The 21,206-nt window shown below is 45.8% G+C and overlaps 1 protein-coding gene across 4 annotated transcripts in view; it reads right to left on the minus strand.

The window, feature by feature from the left end:
* LOC110534825 (neurobeachin) overlaps positions 1-21,206 on the minus strand; it is a 283,558-nt gene that overhangs the window by 12,172 nt on the left and 250,180 nt on the right. For all 4 annotated transcript variants that reach the window (XM_036989471.1, XM_036989470.1, XM_036989469.1 and 1 more), the window contains 8 exons: positions 20,490-20,592; positions 20,177-20,292; positions 19,673-19,785; positions 13,992-14,132; positions 8,999-9,118; positions 8,628-8,780; positions 5,877-6,044; positions 4,152-4,241 (listed from right to left, as the gene is read on the minus strand). In XM_036989471.1, the coding sequence (XP_036845366.1) occupies positions 4,152-4,241; positions 5,877-6,044; positions 8,628-8,780; positions 8,999-9,118; positions 13,992-14,132; positions 19,673-19,785; positions 20,177-20,292; positions 20,490-20,592 (1,004 nt within the window). The remainder of the gene's footprint in view (positions 1-4,151; positions 4,242-5,876; positions 6,045-8,627; positions 8,781-8,998; positions 9,119-13,991; positions 14,133-19,672; positions 19,786-20,176; positions 20,293-20,489; positions 20,593-21,206) is intronic.

Here is a 21,206-nt window from a genome sequence, read left to right on the forward strand (position 1 = left end):
TGGTTGATATTATTTGGTTGGTTGGTTGGTTGGTTGGAATAGGCAGGTAATGGTTGGTAATGGTTGGTTGGATGGACAGGTATTGGTTGGTGTTGGTTGGAAGGGCAGATATTGGTTGGTTGGGCAGGTATTGATTGGTTGGTTGATTGGTTTGATGGATGGATGGGCATGTTTTGGTTGGTATTGGTTGGAAGGGCAGATGTTGGTTGGAAGGGCAGATATTGGTTGGAAGGGCAGATGTTGGTTGGAAGGACAGATGTTGGTTGGAAGGACAGATGTTGGTTGGAAGGACAGATGTTGGTTGGAAGGACAGATGTTGGTTGGAAGGGCAGATATTGGTTGGAAGGACAGATGTTGGTTGGAAGGACAGATATTGGTTGGAAGGGCAGATATTGGTTGGAAGGGCAGATGTTGGTTGGAATGGCAGATGTTGGTTGGAAGGGCAGATGTTGGTTGGAAGGACAGATGTTGGTTGGAAGGGAAGATGTTGGTTGGAAGGACAGATGTTGGTTGGAAGGACAGATGTTGGTTGGAAGGGAAGATGTTGGTTGGAAGGACAGATGTTGGTTGGAAGGGCAGATGTTGGTTGGAAGGACAGATGTTGGTTGGAAGGACAGATGTTGGTTGGAAGGGCAGATATTGGTTGAATAGATGGATGGTTGTATGGTTGGAATGGCAGATGTTGGTTGGAATGGCAGATATTGGTTGGATAGATGGATGGTTGTATGGTTGGAAGGGCAGATGTTGGTTGGAATGGCAGATGTTGGTTGGTTTGGAGGGGCAGATGTTGGTTGGTTGGAAGGGCAGATATTGGTTGGAAGGGCAGATATTGGTTGGAAGGGCAGATATTGGTTGGAAGGGCAGATATTGGTTGGAAGGGCAGATGTTGGTTGGAAGGGCAGATATTGGTTGGATGGATGGATGGTTGTATGTTTGGCAGGTATTGGTTGGTATTGGGTGGTTGGTTAGAAGGGCAAATATTGGCTGGTTAGGCAGGTATTGGTTTGTATTGGGTGGTTTGTTGGAAGGGCAAATATTGGTTGGTTGGGCAGGTATTAGGAACAGGGGCGGAGTTGGGTCTCTCTCTCCATGACACTATGGGACACAAGGACCTGGGGCAGCCCCAGAGCAGACAGGGTCCTGGGAGGGTAGGGGACAGTAGAAATACTCAAAAGGCAACCAGTAGCCTATGTAACCTGGGTTGTATTCATTAAGGCACATCAAAGCAAAACATTTGGAAATATTTTTCAACAAAGGATAAAAAACCAGCAGTTTTTCTTAGACAGGACCAGACAGTCCCCCGCTGTTTTAGTGTGTTTTCTGACCAGTTGGGTTGTGATTAACTGAAATATGTACTGTATATATTATTCACAGAATATATACAGTACCAATCAAAGTTTGGACACACCTAATCTTTCAAGGGTTTTTCTTGTTTATTTTTTTTACTATTTTCTACATTTTAGAATAATAGTGAAGACATAAAAACAATGAAATAACACATATGGAATCATGTAGTAACGAAACAAGTTTTAAACAAATCAAAGTAGCCACCCTTTGCCTTGTTGACAGCTTTGCACACTCATGGCATTCTCTCAACCAGCTTCATGAGGTAGTCACCTGGAATGCATTTCAATTAACAGGTGTGCCTTGTTAAAAGTTAATTTGTGGAATTTATTTCCTTCTTAATGAGTTTAAGCCAATCAGTTGTGTTGTGACAAGATTGGGTTGGTATACAGAAGATAGCCCTATTTGGTAAAATACCAAGTCCATATTATGGCAAGAACAGCTCAAATAAGCAAAGAGAAATGACAGTCCATCATTACTTTAAGACATGAAAATGAAAAAAGTAGATTCGGAAAATTTCAAGAACTTTGAAAGTTTCTTCAAGAGCAGTCGCAAAAACGGTCTCTCATGAGGACCGCCAAAGGAAGACCCAGAGTTACCTCTGCTGCAGAGGATACGTTCATTAGAGTTACCAGTCTCAGAAATGGCAGCCCAATAAATGCTTCACAGAGGTCAAGTAACAGACAAGTAACAGACACATCTCAACATCAACTTTTCAGATGAGACTGCGTGAATCAGGGCTTCATGGTTGAATTGCTGCAAAGAAACCACTACTAAAGGACACCAAGAATAAGAAGAGACTTGCTTAGGCCAAGAAACACGAGCAATGGACATTAGACCGGTGGAAATCTGTCCTTTGGTCTGATGAGTCCAAATATGAGATTTTTGGTTCCAACCGCCGTGTCATTGTGAGGCGCAGCGTAGGTGAACAGATGATCTCTCCATGGGGGGTTTGTATCGTTTGATTTACACAACATGCACTTTGAAGATAAAACATGTTTTTTATTGTGAAACAAACAAGAAATAACCCCAAAATACAGAAGCTTGAGCGTGCAGAACTTTTCACCCCCCCCCCAAAGTCAATAGTTTGTAGAGACACCTTTTGCAGCAATTACAGCTGCAAGTCTCTTGGAGTATGTCTCTATAAGCTTGGTACATCTAGGCACTGGGATTTTTGCCCATTCTTCAAGGCAAAACTTCTCCAGCTCCTTCAAGATGGATGGGTTCCGCTGGTGTACAGCAATCTTTAAGTCATACCACAGATTCTCAATTGGATTGAAGTCTGGGCTTTAACTAGGCCAATCCAAGACGTTTGAATGTTTCCCCTTAAACCACTCGAGTATGGCTTTAGCAGTATACTTAGGGTCAATGTCCTGCTGGAAGGTGAACCTTCGTCCCAGCCTCAAATCTCTGGAAGACTGAAACAGGTTTCCCTCAAGAATTTCCCTGTATTTAGCCTCATCCATCATTCCTTCAATTCTGACCAGTCCCTGCTGATGAAAAACATCCCTACAGGATGATGCTGCCACCACCTTGCTTCACTGTGGGGATGGTATTCTCAGGGTGATGAGAGGTGTTGGGTTTGAGCAAGACATAGCATTTTCCTTTATGACCAAAAAGCTCAATTTTAGTCTCATCTGACCAGAGTACCTTCTTCCATATGTTTGGGGAGTGCCCCACATGCCTTTTGGTGAACATCAAACATGTTTTCTTATTTATTTTATTTAAGCAATGGGTTTTTTTCTGGCCACTCTTCCATAAAGCCCAGCTCTGTAGAGTGTACGGCTTAAGGTGGTCCTATGGACAGATACTCCAATCTCCACTCTGGACCTTTGCAGCTCCTTCAGGGTTATCTTTGGTCTCTTTGTTTTGCTCTCTTTCCATTTTTTATTTAATGGTGCTCCATGGGATGTCCAAAGTTTCTGATATTTTTTTTACAACCCAGCCCTGATCTGTACTTCGTTTGGAGAGCTCCTTGGTCTTCATTGTGCCGCTTGCTTGGTGGTGCCCCTTGCTTAGTGGTGTTGCAGACTCTGGGGCCTTTCAGAACCGGTGTATATATACTGAGATCATGTGACACTTAGATTGCACACAGGTGGACTTTATTTAACTAATTATGTGACTTCTGAAGGTAATTGTTTGATCTTATTTATTTCATAGCGGATGCTTCTTTTTCTTTTTAGATTTTTTGAAACAAGTAATTTTTTCCATTTCACTTCACCCATTTGGACTATTTTGTCCATTACATGAACTCCAAAAAAAAAAAAATATTTTAATTATACAACAAAATAGGAAAAACCACCAAGGGAGATAAATATTTTTGCAAGGCAGTGTAACTGCCAAAATAAACAAAACACCAATATAGTGTCTTACAGGGTGTTGGGCCACCACGACCTGCCAGAACAGTTTCAATGTTCCTTGGCATAGATTCTACTAGTGGACCCAAACCATCCCAGGAAAATGCACCGCAAACGTAACATTTATATCCCTCGTTTACTCAGGTGTTTCCTTTATTTTGGCAGTTACATGTTGCAAATAGAAGGGAAGGCCGCAATTGGTCCAGCATGCATGTCAAATATACAGATTGTTGCATTGTGGCCATAGACATATAGTCCATAGAAGTGTTTTGGAATCTCTTACCCTGCCAATTTGACTATTAAACTCACTTGCAATGGTTGCCAGCCCTAACTTGAATTGGAACGGTATCTATGAATAATATTTCTATGGTTGGTTGCGGCTGTCAAAATTCAATCGCGAGAAAACGTCTTAATGTCTTAATCTGGCCCTGACTGTGTGTGAGTTCTCACCAGGTGCATGGCAGAGGAGCGAGGGGGGTGGGGCTCGATCAGCAGCTGGGATGGAGTCTGACCACATGCCTGGATCTGGGTCTCCATCAACTAGGGGGCAGAGAGAGGGGGGAGAGAGAGGGGGGAGAAGGAGGGGGGAGAGAGATAGAGGTAAAAGCATAATCAGTAATATTACATTAGGTTGCTGTAATTAAATAAACAGAGTATATTTCTACGGCTGGAATATTACAATATAACACTGCAAAAAATGACGGGTTAAAAAACAACTCAAGGTAAGTAAACATTAAATTAAATATTGGACAGAACTGGGTTATTAAGTAACCACTGGTTAAATATTGGACAGAACTGGGTTATTAAGTAACCACTGGTTAAATATTGGACAGATGCTGGGTTATTAAGTAACCACTGGTTAAATATTGGACAGAACTGGGTTATTAAGTAACCCAGGTTAAATATTGGACAGATGCTGGGTTATTAAGTAACCCAGGTTAAATATTGGACAGAACTGGGTTATTAAGTAACCACTGGTTAAATATTGGACAGATGCTGGGTTATTAAGTAACCACTGGTTAAATATTGGACAGAACTGGGTTATTAAGTAACCCAGGTTAAATATTGGACAGAACTGGGTTATTAAGTAACCACTGGTTAAATATTGGACAGAACTGGGTTATTAAGTAACCACTGGTTAAATATTGGACAGATGCTGGGTTATTAAGTAACCACTGGTTAAATATTGGACAGAACTGGGTTATTAAGTAACCCAGGTTAAATATTGGACAGAACTGGGTTATTAAGTAACCCAGGTTAAATATTGGACAGAACTGGGTTATTAAGTAACCCAGGTTAAATATTGGACAGAACTGGGTTATTAAGTAACCCAGGTTAAATATTGGACAGATGCTGGGTTATTAAGTAACCCAGGTTAAATATTGGACAGAACTGGGTTATTAAGTAACCCAGGTTAAATATTGGACAGATGCTGGGTTATTAAGTAACCCAGGTTAAATATTGGACAGATGCTGGGTTATTAAGTAACCCAGGTTAAATATTGGACAGATGCTGGGTTATTAAGTAACCCAGGTTAAATATTGGACAGATGCTGGGTTATTAAGTAACCCAGGTTAAATATTGGACAGATGCTGGGTTATTAAGTAACCCAGGTTAAATATTGGACAGATGCTGGGTTATTAAGTAACCCAGGTTAAATATTGGACAGATGCTGGGTTATGTTGACCCAGACAGTTGGGTTGTGAATAACCCAATATTTCAGGTTGTTTGGGTGATCCAAACATGGGTTCATTTAACCATCAGTTGGGTATGTTTTACTGCCTCTGCTGGGTTGTTCTAGCAGCTGGGTCTTTTTTGAATATATTCCTTAGCTTATTTTCAGGAGGCGTGTCTTATTAGGGGCGTGTCTTATTAGAGGTGTGGCTTATTAGAGGCGTGGCTTTCAGCAAGAGAATACATTTAATTCCTGTTCATTATGTTAAGATTACAAAATGCAAATTCAAATTTCAATATATATATATATTTTTTACACTTTCTTCTATACTATTAATATTACTGATCACACTTTCTAATGATCTCGCGACCAATACATTTTTATTTGACATTTGACATGTTGTTATACATGATGTTGTGTTATCATAGTACTTCACTTCTCGACACCGCTGCCCTGTGACGGTTGTCATGGTGAGTCATGGCGACAGCCAGGTGACCTACCTCCCGCTGTGCGGAGTCGGTGATGGTATCCAAGGTGACGGAACCCTCATAGGACAGGAAGTGGAAGACGTTAAGAGCTCGTACAGCCTCGGGCCCTCGCTGCTTATAACCAAATATCAGATCTATCCACTGGTGCAGCTGGCACGACACAAACTCACTCTCCAACGCCTAGAGAGAGAGGGAGGAGAGAGGGAAGGAAGGAAGGAGGAAGGGAAGGAAGGAGGAAGGGAGCGAGGGAAGGGAGAGAGGGAATGAAGGAAGGAGGGATGGGAGAGAGGGGAGAGAGGGGCGGAAGGAAGGAAGGAAGGAGGGAGGGAGGGAAAGAGAAAGGTCATGCTCTAGTCCTGTAGCTGTAGGGCAGTAAGCCTTCTCCAGTGGTATTGTAGGGGGGTGTATTCATGAAGAAATTAAAACAAGACGGACAAGTTCAGTTAATACCTCCTATTTCAACCCCTTTTCTTCCATTTGCCTGATAAATGTGACAGTCTATATTATACACTACAGTTGAGGAACAAAAAGTAATTCTGCATTGAAAGTTGATGAACTTCTAACCCTACTTTTGAGAAAATGGTCCTTGAATGTTTTGGTACACCTCCTGGAGAGCTCTTCTTTGTCTACACCCCCCATTCAGCATCATTCACACAGTCTAAAGCTTTAGCCCCACCCATCTCTTTAAGGATTCACATGTGAGGCCATATGTTAAACAACCAAAGATTTCAAGACTAAAGGCTGGTTTATACTACGGGTGTGTTTAATCTGGAGTGCCAGAGTGTGTTCAGAGTGTGTTCGTAAAGTCAGAGCGTTTCGGTCTCGGAGCGTTTCGGTCTCGGTTCTGTCCAGTAACAACAGCAGTCAAGCACCCACGTTAACTAGCTTGCTAGCTACGTCCAGACACAAATGAGAGAACAGCTCACTCTGACCATTTTACTCTCCCTAGCAGAGCTGGTAAAGCTGTTTTCATGTTATCCAGAGCGTTGGTGACTGCAACTGTGCTGCTTGCAACAGTTTAATTATGCTTTTTTTTGCTAATGTTCACTGAGACAGGCCGTAAATGTGTCAATTATTCTGTGCTCCGGCACACTCAGACGAGAGTGTCTTTAACTTCTCTAGGATAGGGGGCAGCATTTGGAATTTTTGGATGATGAGAGAGATGGACAATTCTACAAAATAAATTAACTTGTCACCAGCGATCAAGGCGACACACTGAGCGTAAATATATATATACTGATTGCAATTGTTCCCGAATGAGTGAGCGTTCATGTGTGAAGGATTAGCATTTCAATTGTTATAATTATTAACTGTCTGTTGTCTTCTTAGTCGACCCCCACTTCCCCTTTTGTCTAACAAGCCACCATGCCGGTTTAGCCCACTAGGGCACATTCTCCTATCATTACATGTAACCACATTTACCTTGTTTGTTTGTTTATGCATTTCTGTGAATTACTTAGTTAGTAATAAATAAATGATTTAAGACAATTCATGTATGGATGACTCATAGTGAAGACTGGGTTCGTGCAGATAACCAACAATTTACGACGTTTGGAATGAGACTAACGTGAGTAAAGTAAATAATTCATTGATTCATTAATTCGAAGACTAATTTATCAGATAAAATATCTGAAAAATTACTTTAGGAAATAATAACTTTGTAATCTGAATATTTTTTCCGTGGTGCCCCGACTTCCTAGTAATTACAGTTAATTGATTAATCAGTCTAATCGCGTAATAACTAATTACAGAGAATCTTTGAGTCTTCAATTAATGATAGTAAAGACATGACATAGCTAACAGTACACTTAAACCTGAAATGAAAACGACTTTCAGACAAAATTAGAAACGAGTAATATCTGAAAATGTAGCTAGCTAGACTCTCTTACCTGTATACATAGATGGATGCTTCTACCTCTCTGTCACGGATGCCATGGTTGCCCTTAGTTTGAAGATGTAATCCGGAGACAGGTGTTTTATACAACAGCCTTCTGTGTGTTCTCTTTTCGACTCCCTCTGTATATATATTATATTTATTTCAAACGCCAGAATGTCCTCCATCTCCATCTCACACTAACCACTGATTTCAAAACTCGGTCCTCCAGAAAGTGGAGAGCAACACTGATGTAGTTCTACTACGTGATGTCTTTCAAAAAAGCCGTGTTAGACAGGATCATCATACTGACCAGCTCATGTTATAGACAGAAGCCTGCTACGTGGCAGACCAATGTCAACTCATCTCCAGCCCACTCATTATCTATTTTCTGTGGCTAAACCAACTAGGCTCCTAATTTAACAATTTAATTCATATTTACAGATGGCAACATACACTTTTGTTATTAAGGCACATGAAAGTTCACATGTTCCAGAAGGCATTTCTTTTAAAAAAATGTCTCCCCAATTTCGTGGTATCCCTCCCTAACCCGGACGACGCTTGGCCAATTGTGCATCGCCCCAAGGACCTCCAGGTCGCGGCCGACTGCGAACCCAGAGTCTCTGGTGGCACAGCTAGCACTGCGATGCAGTCCTAGACCACTGCACAACCCGGGAGAAACCCAGAAGGCATTTCTGCCCCAAAAATGCAGTTAACATTCCAACGTCTCTCCTGTGAAGTAGTGACGCGTAACATATTCGTTTCCTGAAACGAGTCACAAATACGACCCAGCATATGTGTCTGTGTGCGTACATATGTATGTGCATGTGTGTGTGCGTGTGTGCGTGTGTGTGCGTGTGTGCGTGTGTGTGTGTGTGTGTGTGTCTCACCATGCGGTTGATGCGTACAAAGTCCTCAGGTTTCTTGGCCCAGGCTGGCAGTTCTATATCAGACACAGGAGTCCCGTCCTCTCTCTGTCCCAACTCAAAACCACTACTGTTAACAAACATCTCTGGAAGGTAGTAGAACTCTGGGATCAACTCCTGTCAGTCAACACAGTAACACAGGGTGAGGATTCATAATGCTTTACTAATGACAATGACAATCAATTAATCAATCATTCAATCACATTTAAACTCCCTCTCTTTCCCTTAAGCCCCCCCCCCCACACACACGGATAAACACACAAAAAAACTCCCCCAGACACACAAAGATAAACACACACACACACACACACACACACACACACACACACACTAACCTTGACATCAGCAGTATCCCGTTGGCAGTTCCTCCAAGCCCGTGCGATGCCAGAGAAGGCTCTGTCAGGATGGTCAAACTGGTTCTCATTGGCATTCAGGAAGAACGTGGTGAAGGGCTCCTAATGAAGCAGGACACACAAAAGATCTCTACACCACTGACACACAATATCTATCTATCTATCTATCGATCTATCGATCGATCCATCTATCGATCCATCTATCGATCCATCTATCGATCCATCTATCTATCGATCGATCGATCGATCGATCCATCCATCCATCCATCCATCCATCCATCCATCCATCCATCCATCCATCCATCCATCCATCTATCTATCTATCGATCCATCTATCAATCCATCTATCAATCCATCTATCAATCATTCCGGAAGAACGTTGTGAAAGGCTCCGAATGAGGTAGGAAACACAAAAAAATCTCTACTGAAACACAATGTCAGTGTGTACTCACTATCCGCAGCTCAGTGTGGTGTTAGCAGTATTTTATTTATATTTTACCTTTGTTTAACTAAGAAAGTCAGTTAAGAACAAATTCTTATTTTCAATGACAGCCTGGGGAACAGTGGGTTAACTGCCTTGTTCAGGGGGCATGACACATTTTTACCTTGTCAGCTCGGAGATTCGATCCAGCAACCTGTTGGTTACTAGTCCAACACTCTAACCACTAGACTACCTGCCCCCCTACACTCTAACCACTAGGCTACCTGCCACCTCTACACTCTAACCACTAGGCTACCTGCCACCTCTACACTCTAACCACTAGGCTACCTGCCTCCTCTACACTCTAACCACTAGGCTACCTGCCACCTCTACACTCTAACCACTAGGCTACCTGCCACCCCTACACTCTAACCACTAGACTACCTGCCCCCCTACACTCTAACCACTAGGCTACCTGCCACCTCTACACTCTAACCACTAGGCTACCTGCCACCTCTACACTCTAACCACTAGGCTACCTGCCTCCTCTACACTCTAACCACTAGGCTACCTGCCACCTCTACACTCTAACCACTAGACTACCTGCCGCCCCTACACTCTAACCACTAGGCTACCTGCCACCTCTACACTCTAACCACTAGACTACCTGCCCCCTACACTCTAACCACTAGGCTACCTGCCACCCCTACACTCTAACCACTAGACTACCTGCCGCCTCTACACTCTAACCACTAGGCTACCTGCCACCCCTACACTCTAACCACTAGGCTACCTGCCACCCCTACACTCTAACCACTAGGCTACCTGCCACCCCTACACTCTAACCACTAGACTACCTGCCCCCCCTACACTCTAACCACTAGGCTACCTGCCCCCCCCTACACTCTAACCACTAGGCTACCCTGCAGTAGAGTAAAAGGAAGTTTTTTATTTCACCTTTATTTAACCAGGTAGGCGAGTTGAGAACAAGTTCTCATTTACAATTGCGACCTGGCCAAGATAAAGCAAAGCAGTTCGACACATACAACGACACAGAGTTACACATGGAGTAAAACAAACATACAGTCAATAATACAGTATAAACAAGTCTATATACGATGTGAGCAAATGAGGTGAGATAAGGGAGGTAAAGGCAAAAAAAGGCCATGGTGGCAAAGTAGATACAGTATAGCAAGTAAAACACTGGAATGGTAGTTTTGCAATGGAAGAATGTGCAAAGTAGAAATACAAATAATGGGGTGCAAAGGAGCAAAATAAATAAATAAATTAAATACAGTAGGGAAGGAGGTAGTTGTTTGGGCTAAATTATAGGTGGGCTATGTACAGGTGCAGTAATCTGTGAGCTGCTCTGACAGTTGGTGCTTAAAGCTAGTGAGGGAGATAAGTGTTTCCAGTTTCAGAGATTTTTGTAGTTCGTTCCAGTCATTGGCAGCAGAGAACTGGAAGGAGAGGCGGCCAAAGAAAGAATTGGTTTTGGGGGTGACTAGAGAGATATACCTGCTGGAGCGTGTTCTACAGGTGGGAGATGCAATGGTGACCAGCGAGCTGAGATAAGGGGGGACTTTACCTAGCAGGGTCTTGTAGATGACATGGAGCCAGTGGGTTTGGCGACGAGTATGAAGCGAGGGCCAGCCAACGAGAGCGTACAGGTCGCAATGGTGGGTAGTATATGGGGCTTTGGTGACAAAACGGATTGCACTGTGATAGACTGCATCCAATTTGTTGAGTAGGGTATTGGAGGCTATTTTGTAAATGACATCGCCAAAGTCGAGGATTGGTAGGATGGTCAGTTTTACAAGGGTATGTTTGGCAGCATGAGTGAAGGATGCTTTGTTGCGAAATAGGAAGCATATTCTAGATTTAACTTTGGATTGGAGATGTTTGATATGGGTCTGGAAGGAGAGTTTACAGTCTAACCAGACACCTAAGTATTTGTAGTTGTCCACGTATTCTAAGTCAGAGCCGTCCAGAGTAGTAATGTTGGACAGGCGGGTAGGTACAGGTAGCGATCGGTTGAAGAGCATGCATTTAGTTTTACTTGTATTTAAGAGCAATTGGAGGCCACGGAAGGAGAGTTGTATGGCATTGAAGCTTGCCTGGAGGGTTGTTAACACAGTGTCCAAAGAAGGGCCAGAAGTATACAGAATGGTGTCGTCTGCGTAGAGGTGGATCAGAGACTCACCAGCAGCAAGAGCGACCTCATTGATGTATACAGAGAAGAGAGTCGGTCCAAGAATTGAACCCTGTGGCACCCCCATAGAGACTGCCAGAGGTCCGGACAGCAGACCCTCCGATTTGACACACTGAACTCTATCAGAGAAGTAGTTGGTGAACCAGGCGAGGCAATCATTTGAGAAACCAAGGCTGTCGAGTCTGCCGATGAGGATGTGGTGATTGACAGAGTCGAAAACCTTGGCCAGATCAATGAATACGGCTGCGCAGTAATGTTTCTTATTGATGGCGGTTAAGATATCATTTAGGACCTTGAGCGTGGCTGAGGTGCACCCATGACCAGCTCTGAAACCAGATTGCATAGCAGAGAAGGTATGGTGAGATTCGAAATGGTCGGTAATCTGTTTGTTGACTTGGCTTTCGAAGACCTTAGAAAGGCATGTTAGGATAGATATAGGTCTGTAGCAGTTTGGGTCAAGAGTGTCACCCCCTTTGAAGAGGGGGATGACCGCAGCTGCTTTCCAATCTTTGGGAATCTCAGACGACACGAAAGAGAGGTTGAACAGGCTAGTAATAGGGGTGGCAACAATTTCGGCAGATAATTTTAGAAAGAAAGGGTCCAGGTTGTCTAGCCCGGCTGATTTGTAGGGGTCAGATTTTGCAGCTCATTCAGAACATCAGCTGAGCAGATTTGGGAGAAGGAGAAATGGGGAAGGCTTGGGCGAGTTGTTGTGGGGGTGCAGTGCTGTTGACCGGGGTAGGAGTAGCCAGGTGGAAAGCATGGCCAGCCGTAGAAAAATGCTTATTGAAATTCTCAATTATGGTGGACGTCGTTGACGTCGTTGTGTTCCGTCCTCAGTCGTGATCAGAGGTTGGTACCAAAATTATTTTCCAATCACTTTGTTTGGAAAAGAGAGAGAGAGAGAGAGAGAGAGAGAGGGGGGCGCGTGTAGCTGGTTGGCCAATCAGAAGTCATCAATGTGGCTACAGTTATAGAGCCTCCATGTGGGGTAAAAGTAAGCAGATGTATAATTAATGGAAGATGGAATTAATATGACATAACTTAAAAATTAAAGGAGAAGCTACAACGCTACAACGACCAAGAGCCAACCACTCGACTGCTACTTTATATTCTGAATGGTGTTGTAGGTAACTATGCAGGACCAGAAAGCGTGTGCCTGCCTCAATTAGCCTGGCTAGCTAGTTCACTAGCTTCTCCCGGTTTGAAGCAGTCAAGGCAGGCGATATTGGATGATAAATGACCTAGCTGTGGCGGCTACTAGTCGACCATAGTGTGAGTCGGCTTGGTTGGTTGCTGTCTCTCGTCCCTCCCTCCCTCCTCCTTGTTCCCGTGTCACTCGCTCACACTAGACTACAACTACACAGCACGGCCCCACGGCAACGGGCGTCACCTCTCTCTACTTCCTCTCCCCCGTACTTTATCAGCTCCGGTTAATAAACTAGGCTTAAAAATTGACTTTTCTGCTACTTCCCTCACTCGGAACAGACAGGAACGGGTTTGGATCTAACCAGGTCTATATGTAACGGCTCTAGTTTTCCTCGGATCCATTCGAGAACGGGTCGCTATATTGTAAAAATGTATTTATGCACATTGGGTCGGATGGGAAAGCCCCAGGTCCGTAACTCTTTGGATTTGTGAAGGCCTCTAATGCAGAGCGGCACCCGAATTAAAATAAAAACGTGTTTTACCTTAGTTAATAAATCCAACGTGAAACGTGATAATTATCCTTAACTAGCGTTGAAAATGTTAATCCATTCTTCTCTAATTACAAATCTCTCTCCCTAATTTCTGAATCACGCGTGTAACGTCATTAGGCTTCTAGACTACGCCTCAGGAGGAGGGGGAGAGGCAGGCAGACACTGGAATCCATTTCTGAGTGATAGAGGGAGGGGCTTCAGGAGGAGGGGGAGGGGCAGGCAGACACTGGAATACGTTTCTGAGTGATAGAGGGAGGGGCTTCAGGAGGAGGGGGAGGGACAGGCAGACACTGGAATACGTTTCTGAGTGATAGAGGGAGGGGCTTCAGGAAGAGGGGGAGGGGCAGGCAGACACTGAAATACGTTTCTGAGTGATAGAGGGAGGGGCTTCAGGAGGAGGGGGAGGGACAGGCAGACACTGGAATACATTTCTGAGGGATAGAGGGAGGGGCTTCAGGAGGAGGGGGAGGGACAGGCAGACACTGGAATACGTTTCTGAGTGACAGAGGGAGGGGCTTCAGAAGGAGGGGGAGGGGCTTCATATAGCCTCTTTGTTGTGTTTTTTTTTGTGGGAGAATAAAATCACACCGGTTCCCAAGCTTTTAAAACAACGGTTCTGTTTTGGCGCGTGTGTGTACTCACTATCCGCAGCATCCAGAGCAGTGTGGTGTTAGCGGTAGAGTAGAGGGAGCCGTAGTGGTGCGGTGGCGTTCCGTCCTCCTCCCAGGTATCATAGCGCTCTGCAGAGAACACCGCTCGCTTTGGGTGTAACGCACCGATTGGCTGCAGGGAATCACACACAATTTGGAACAAGAGCTGAAACTAACACAGAATCTGTTTCTATTGCATCTCACAGGTGAACAGCTGGCTAGCTGAGTAGAACACCTGTTTAGAGTAGAACACCTGGTTAGAGTAGAACACCTGTTTAGAGTAGAACACCTGGTTAGAGTAGAACACCTGGTTAGAGTAGAACACCTGTTTAGAGTAGAACACCTGGTTAGAGTAGAACACCTGTTTAGAGAAGAACACTTGTTTAGAGTAGAACACCTGGTTAGAGTAGAACACCTGGTTAGAGTAGAACACCTGGTTAGATTAGAACACCTGTTTAGAGTAGAACACCTGGTTAGAGTAGAACACCTGTTTAGAGTAGAACACCTGTTTAGAGTAGAACACCTGTTTAGAGTAGAACACCTGGTTAGAGAAGAACACCTGGTTAGAGTAGAACAACTGGTTAGAGTAGAACACCTGGTTAGAGTAGAACACCTGTTTAGGAGAGGTGCTGGGTAGCTGAGTAGAACACCTGTTTAAAGTAGAACACCTGTTTTGAGTAGAACACCTATTTAGGAGAGGTGCTGGCTAGCTGAGTAGAACACCTGTTTAGAGTAGAACACCTGTTTAGAGTAGAACACCTGTTTAGGTGAGGTGCTGGCTAGCAGAGTAGAACACCTGTTTAGGAGAGGTGCTGGCTAGCAGAGTAGAACACCTGTTTAGGAGAGGTGCTGGCTAGCAGAGTAGAACACCTGGTCAGGAGAGGTGCTGGCTAGCAGAGTAGAACACCTGTTTAGGAGAGGTGCTGGCTAGCAGAGTAGAACACCTGTTTAGGAGAGGTGTTGGCTAGCAGAGTAGAACACCTGTTTAGGAGAGGTGCTGGCTAGCAGAGTAGAACACCTGTTTAGGAGAGGTGCTGGCTAGCAGAGTAGAACACCTGTTTAGGAGAGGTGCTAGCAGAGTAGAACACCTGCTTATGAGAGGTGCTAGCAGAGTAGAACACCTGTTTAGGAGAGGTGCTAGCAGAGTAGAACACCTGTTTAGGAGAGGTGCTGGCTAGCAGAGTAGAACACCTGTTTAGGAGAGGTGCTAGCAGAGTAGAACACCTGTTTAGGAGAGGTGCTGGCTAGCAGAATAGAATACCTGTTTGGGAGAGGTGCTGGCTAGCAGAGTAGAACACCTGTTTATAGGAGAGGTGCTAGCAGAGTAGAACACCTATTTAGGTGAGGTGCTGGCTAGCAGATTAGAACACCTGTTTGGGAGAGGTGCTGGCTAGCAGAGTATAAGACCTGGTTAGGAGAGGTGCTGGCTAGCGGAGTAGAACACCTGTTTAGGAGAGGTGCTGGCTAGCAGAGTAGAACACCTGTTTAGGAGAGGTGCTAGCAGAGTAGAACACCTGTTTAGGAGAGGTGCTAGCAGAGTAGAACACCTGTTTATGTGAGGTGCTAGCAGAGTAGAACACCTGTTTAGGAGAGGTGCTAGCAGAGTAGAACACCTGTTTAGGAGAGGTGCTAGCAGAGTAGAAGACCTGTTTAGGAGAGGTGCTAGCAGAGTAGAACACCTGTTTATGTGAGGTGCTAGCAGAGTAGAACACCTGTTTAGGAGAGGTGCTGGCTAGCAGAGTAGAACACCTGTTTAGGAGAGGTGCTAGCAGAGTAGAATACCTGTTTAGGAGAGGTGCTGGCTAGCAGAGTAGAACACCTGTTTAGGAGAGGTGCTGGCTAGCAGAGTAGAACACCTGTTTAGGAGAGGTGCTGGCTAGCAGAGTAGAACACCTGGTTAGGAGATGTGCTGGCTAGCAGAGTAGAACACCTGGTTAGGAGATGTGCTGGCTAGCAGAGTAGAACACCTGTTTAGGAGAGGTGCTGGCTAGCGGAGTAGAACACCTGGTTAGGAGAGGTGCTGGCTAGCAGAGTAGAACACCTGTTTAGGAGAGGTGCTGGCTAGCAGAGTAGAACACCTGGTTAGGAGATGTGCTGGCTAGCAGAGTAGAACACCTGGTTAGGAGATGTGCTGGCTAGCAGAGTAGAACACCTGTTTAGGAGAGGTGCTGGCTAGCAGAGTAGAACACCTGTTTAGGAGAGGTGCTGGCTAGCAGAGTAGAACACCTGTTTAGGAGAGGTGCTGGCTAGCAGAGTAGAACACCTGGTTAGGAGAGGTGCTGGCTAGCAGAGTAGAACACCTGGTTAGGAGATGTGCTGGCTAGCAGAGTAGAACACCTGGTTAGGAGAGGTGCTGGCTAGCAGAGTAGAACACCTGTTTAGGAGAGGTGCTAGCAGAGTAGAACACCTGTTTAGGAGAGGTGCTGGCTAGCAGAGTAGAACACCTGGTTAGGAGAGGTGCTGGCTAGCAGAGTAGAACACCTGTTTAGGAGAGGTGCTGGCTAGCAGAGTAGAACACCTGTTTAGGAGAGGTGCTGGCTAGCAGAGTAGAACACATGTTTAGAGTAGAACACCTGGTTAGAGTAGAACACCTGTTTAGGAGAGGTGCTGGCTAGCTGAGTAGAACACCTGTTTAGGAGAGGTGCTGGCTAGCTGAGTAGAACACCTGGTTAGGAGAGGTGCTGGCTAGCAGAGTAGAACACCTGTTTAGAGTAGAACACCTGGTTAGAGTAGAAGACCTGTTTAGGAGAGGTGCTGGCTAGCAGAGTAGAACACCTGTTTAGGAGAGGTGCTGGCTAGCAGAGTAGAACACCTGTTTAGGAGAGGTGCTGGCTAGCAGAGTAGAACACCTGTTTAGGAGAGGTGCTGGCTAGCAGAGTAGAACACCTGTTTAGGAGAGGTGCTGGCTAGCAGAGTAGAACACCTGTTTAGGAGAGGTGCTGGCTAATAGAGTAGAACACCTGGTCAGGAGAGGTGCTGGCTAGCAGAATAGAACACCTGTTTAGGAGAGGTGCTAGCAGAGTAGAACACCTGGTTAGGAGAGGTGCTGGCTAGCGGAGTAGAACACCTGTTTAGGAGAGGTGCTGGCTAGCGGAGTAGAACACCTGGTTAGGAGAGGTGCTGGCTAGCGGAGTAGAACACCTGTTTAGGAGAGGTGCTGGCTAACAGAGTAGAACACCTGTTTAGGAGAGGTGCTGGCTAGCGGAGTAGAACACCTGGTTAGGAGAGGTGCTGGCTAGCGGAGTAGAACACCTGTTTAGGAGAGGTGCTGGCTAACAGAGTAGAACACCTGTTTAGGAGAGGTGCTGGCTAGCGGAGTAGAACACCTGGTTAGGAGAGGTGCTGGCTAGCGGAGTAGAACACCTGTTTAGGAGAGGTGCTGGCTAACAGAGTAGAACACCTGTTTAGGAGAGGTGCTGGCTAGCGGAGTAGAACACCTGTTTAGGAGAGGTGCTGGCTAGCAGAGTAGAACACCTGGTTAGGAGAGGTGCTGGCTAGCAGAGTAGAACACCGGTTTAGGAGAGGTGCTAGCAGAGTAGAACACCTGGTTAGGAGAGGTGCTAGCAGAGTAGAACACCTGGTTAGGAGAGGTGCTGGCTAGCAGAGTAGAACACCTGGTTAGGAGAGGTGCTGGCTAGCAGAGTAGAACACCTGGTTAGGAGAGGTGCTGGCTAGCAGAGTAGAACACCTGGTTACGAGAGGTGCTGGCTAGCAGAGTAGAACACCTGTTTAGGTGAGGTGCTGGCTAACAGAGTAGAACACCTGTTTAGGAGAGGTGCTAGCTTGCGGAGTAGAACACCTGTTTAGGTGAGGTGCTGGCTAACAGAGTAGAACACCTGTTTAGGAGAGGTGCTAGCTAGCGGAGTAGAACACCTGTTTAGGTGAGGTGCTGGCTAACAGAGTAGAACACCTGTTTAGGAGAGGTGCTAGCTAGCGGAGTAGAACACCTGGTTAGGAGAGGTGCTGGCTAACAGAGTAGAACACCTGTTTAGGAGAGGTGCTGGCTAGCAGAGTAGAACACCTGTTTAGGTGAGGTGCTGGCTAACAGAGTAGAACACCTGTTTAGGAGAGGTGCTAGCTAGCGGAGTAGAACACCTGTTTAGGAGAGGTGCTGGCTAGCAGAGTAGAACACCTGGTTAGGAGAGGTGCTGGCTAGCAGAGTAGAACACCTGGTTAGGAGAGGTGCTAGCAGAGTAGAACACCTGTTTAGGAGAGGTGCTGGCTAACAGAGTAGAACACCTGGTTAGGAGAGGTGCTGGCTAGCAGAGTAGAACACCTGTTTAGGAGATGTGCTAGCAGAGTAGAACACCTGGTTAGGAGAGGTGCTGGCTAGCAGAGTAGAACACCTGGTTAGGAGAGGTGCTGGCTAGCAGAGTAGAACACCTGGTTAGGAGAGGTGCTAGCAGAGTAGAACACCTGTTTAGGAGAGGTGCTGGCTAACAGAGTAGAACACCTGGTTAGGAGAGGTGCTGGCTAGCAGAGTAGAACACCTGTTTAGGAGATGTGCTGGCTAGCAGAGTAGAACACCTGTTTAGGAGAGGTGCTGGCTAACAGAGTAGAACACCTGGTTAGGAGAGGTGCTGGCTAACAGAGTAGAACACCTGGTTAGGAGAGGTGCTGGCTAACAGAGTAGAACACCTGTTTAGGAGAGGTGCTAGCAGAGTAGAACACCTGTTTAGGAGATGTGCTGGCTAGCAGAGTAGAACACCTGTTTAGGAGAGGTGCTGGCTAACAGAGTAGAACACCTGGTTAGGAGAGGTGCTGGCTAGCAGAGTAGAACACCTGGTTAGGAGAGGTGCTGGCTAGCAGAGTAGAACACCTGTTTAGGAGAGGTGCTAGCAGAGTAGAACACCTGGTTAGGAGAGGTGCTAGCAGAGTAGAACACCTGGTTAGGAGAGGTGCTGGCTAGCAGAGTAGAACACCTGGTTAGGAGAGGTGCTGGCTAACAGAGTAGAACACCTGTTTAGGAGAGGTGCTAGCTAGCGGAGTAGAACACCTGGTTAGGAGAGGTGCTGGCTAACAGAGTAGAACACCTGTTTAGGAGAGGTGCTAGCAGAGTAGAACACCTGTTTAGGAGAGGTGCTGGCTAACAGAGTAGAACACCTGGTTAGGAGAGGTGCTAGCAGAGTAGAACACCTGTTTAGGAGAGGTGCTGGCTAGCGGAGTAGAACACCTGGTTAGGAGAGGTGCTGGCAGAGTAGAACACCTGTTTAGGAGAGGTGCTGGCTAGCAGAGTAGAACACCTGTTTAGGAGAGGTGCTGGCTAGCAGAGTAGAACACCTGGTTAGGAGAGGTGCTAGCAGAGTAGAACACCTGTTTAGGAGAGGTGCTGGCTAGCGGAGTAGAACACCTGGTTAGGAGAGGTGCTGGCAGAGTAGAACACCTGTTTAGGAGAGGTGCTGGCTCGTTGAAATATAACAACTAACTGAAAAAGGAGTGCTCAACACTCTAGGAGCTCAGATGCAATATTTGAAAGACAAGCTCTCTTCATCAGGGTATAATGACACACAATGCTGGTCACTAGTTTATAAAGGACTTACAGGTGTGACAACATGAATTAACTTCACATTACATGGCTCTGTCACACAGTACATTTACAGGGCCGTGGCATCATAATTACTACACAAAAAGCTGTGATATGATGAGAGAAACACAACACTTGGAGGTAAATACCTTGGATAGGTCTCGGAAGTTGCCGGGCAGAGTGAGGTCCAGCTCCTCTGACTCAAAGTTAGTGAGAACCCAGGGGAACACTGGGTACTGGTTCAGATCATTGTAGCTCCTCCCTGTGGGGGAAGAGAGAGAGAGAGAGAGAGGGAGAGAGGAAGAGGGAAAACACGGAGGGAGGGAGGGAGGGAGGGAGGGAGGGAGGGAGGGAGGGAGGGAGGGAGGGAGGGAGGGAGGGAGGGAGGGAGGGAGAGAAAACACAGAGAGAGGGAGTGAGGGAGAGAGGAAGAGGGAAAACACAGACAGAGGGAGGGAGGGAGTGAGGGAGGGAGAGAGGAAGAACAGAGAGAGAGAGCGGGAGTGAGGGAGAGAGAGAGAAAGATAAAGTAAATGCCCCTCTTCACAACAACGTACAGTAAGTCTAGAGGTAGGAGAAAGGCTGTAACAGAGAGTGATGATGATGATGAAAATGATGAGGAGGGTACAAATGGTAGGTCTCTCTCTTCTCACCTGCGATGGTGTTGAGGAACATGAGGTACTCGAAGTTGGAGATCTCCCTCCTCTGCCAACGCTGGGTCATGTTGGACGACTTAAACAGCTGACGAGGGGTCGCCAAGGAGATACGCCTGGAGGAGAGGTAACACACGTACGCACGCAGACACACACACAGACACACACACACACACACGGTTAAAGATGGATTGTAGATGCGACCAATAAACTTTGATGAGATGTGTGTGTGTGTGTGTGTGTGTGTGTGTGTGTGTGTGTGTGTGTGTCTGTGTGTGTGTGTTCCTGTGAGTGCATGTGCTATGAACCCCACCTGGCCTGAGGAAGTCCGTAGCTGGTTCCTACTCCCACCCTGGGTAGACTGTAGACGACCCTCTTCACTGTAGCCTGGTCCGGGAAGTTGAACATCACAGACGCTGGGGGGGATTACATCACAGGATATGAGCACGAGAACACAGGAAGTCTGGAAACACTGTCCATTCACGACAGAAAGGTATTAAGTGCAGCACAGGAGACTCAGATCCGGCAAGCCAGGTGGACTGATCAGTCAGGTGTGTCGGCTACACAGGTGAGTTAGTTAAAGATGGTGTCGGCTACACAGGTGAGTTAGTTAAAGATGGTGTCAGCTACACAGGTGAGTTAGTTAAAGATGGTGTCAGCTACACAGGTGAGTTAGTTAAAGATGGTGTCAGCTACACAGGTGAGTTAGTTAAAGATGGTGTCAGCTACACAGGTGAGTTAGTTAAAGATGGTGTCAGTTACACAGGTGAGTTAGTTAAAGATGGTGTCAGCTACACAGGTGAGTTAGTTAAAGATGGTGTCGGCTACACAGGTGAGTTAGTTAAAGATGGTGTCAGCTACACAGGTGAGTTAGTTAAAGATCTTGTCAGCTACACAGGTGAGTTAGTTAAAGATGATGTCGGCTACACAGGTGAGACAGTTGAGACAGGTATATAAAGATGTACTGTACAGCTGAGACAGGTATATAAAGGTGTACTATACAGTTGAGACAGGTATATAAAGGTGTACT

Source organism: Oncorhynchus mykiss, chromosome 10, assembly GCF_013265735.2.
Source record: "Oncorhynchus mykiss isolate Arlee chromosome 10, USDA_OmykA_1.1, whole genome shotgun sequence".
Taxonomy (NCBI): domain Eukaryota; kingdom Metazoa; phylum Chordata; class Actinopteri; order Salmoniformes; family Salmonidae; genus Oncorhynchus; species Oncorhynchus mykiss.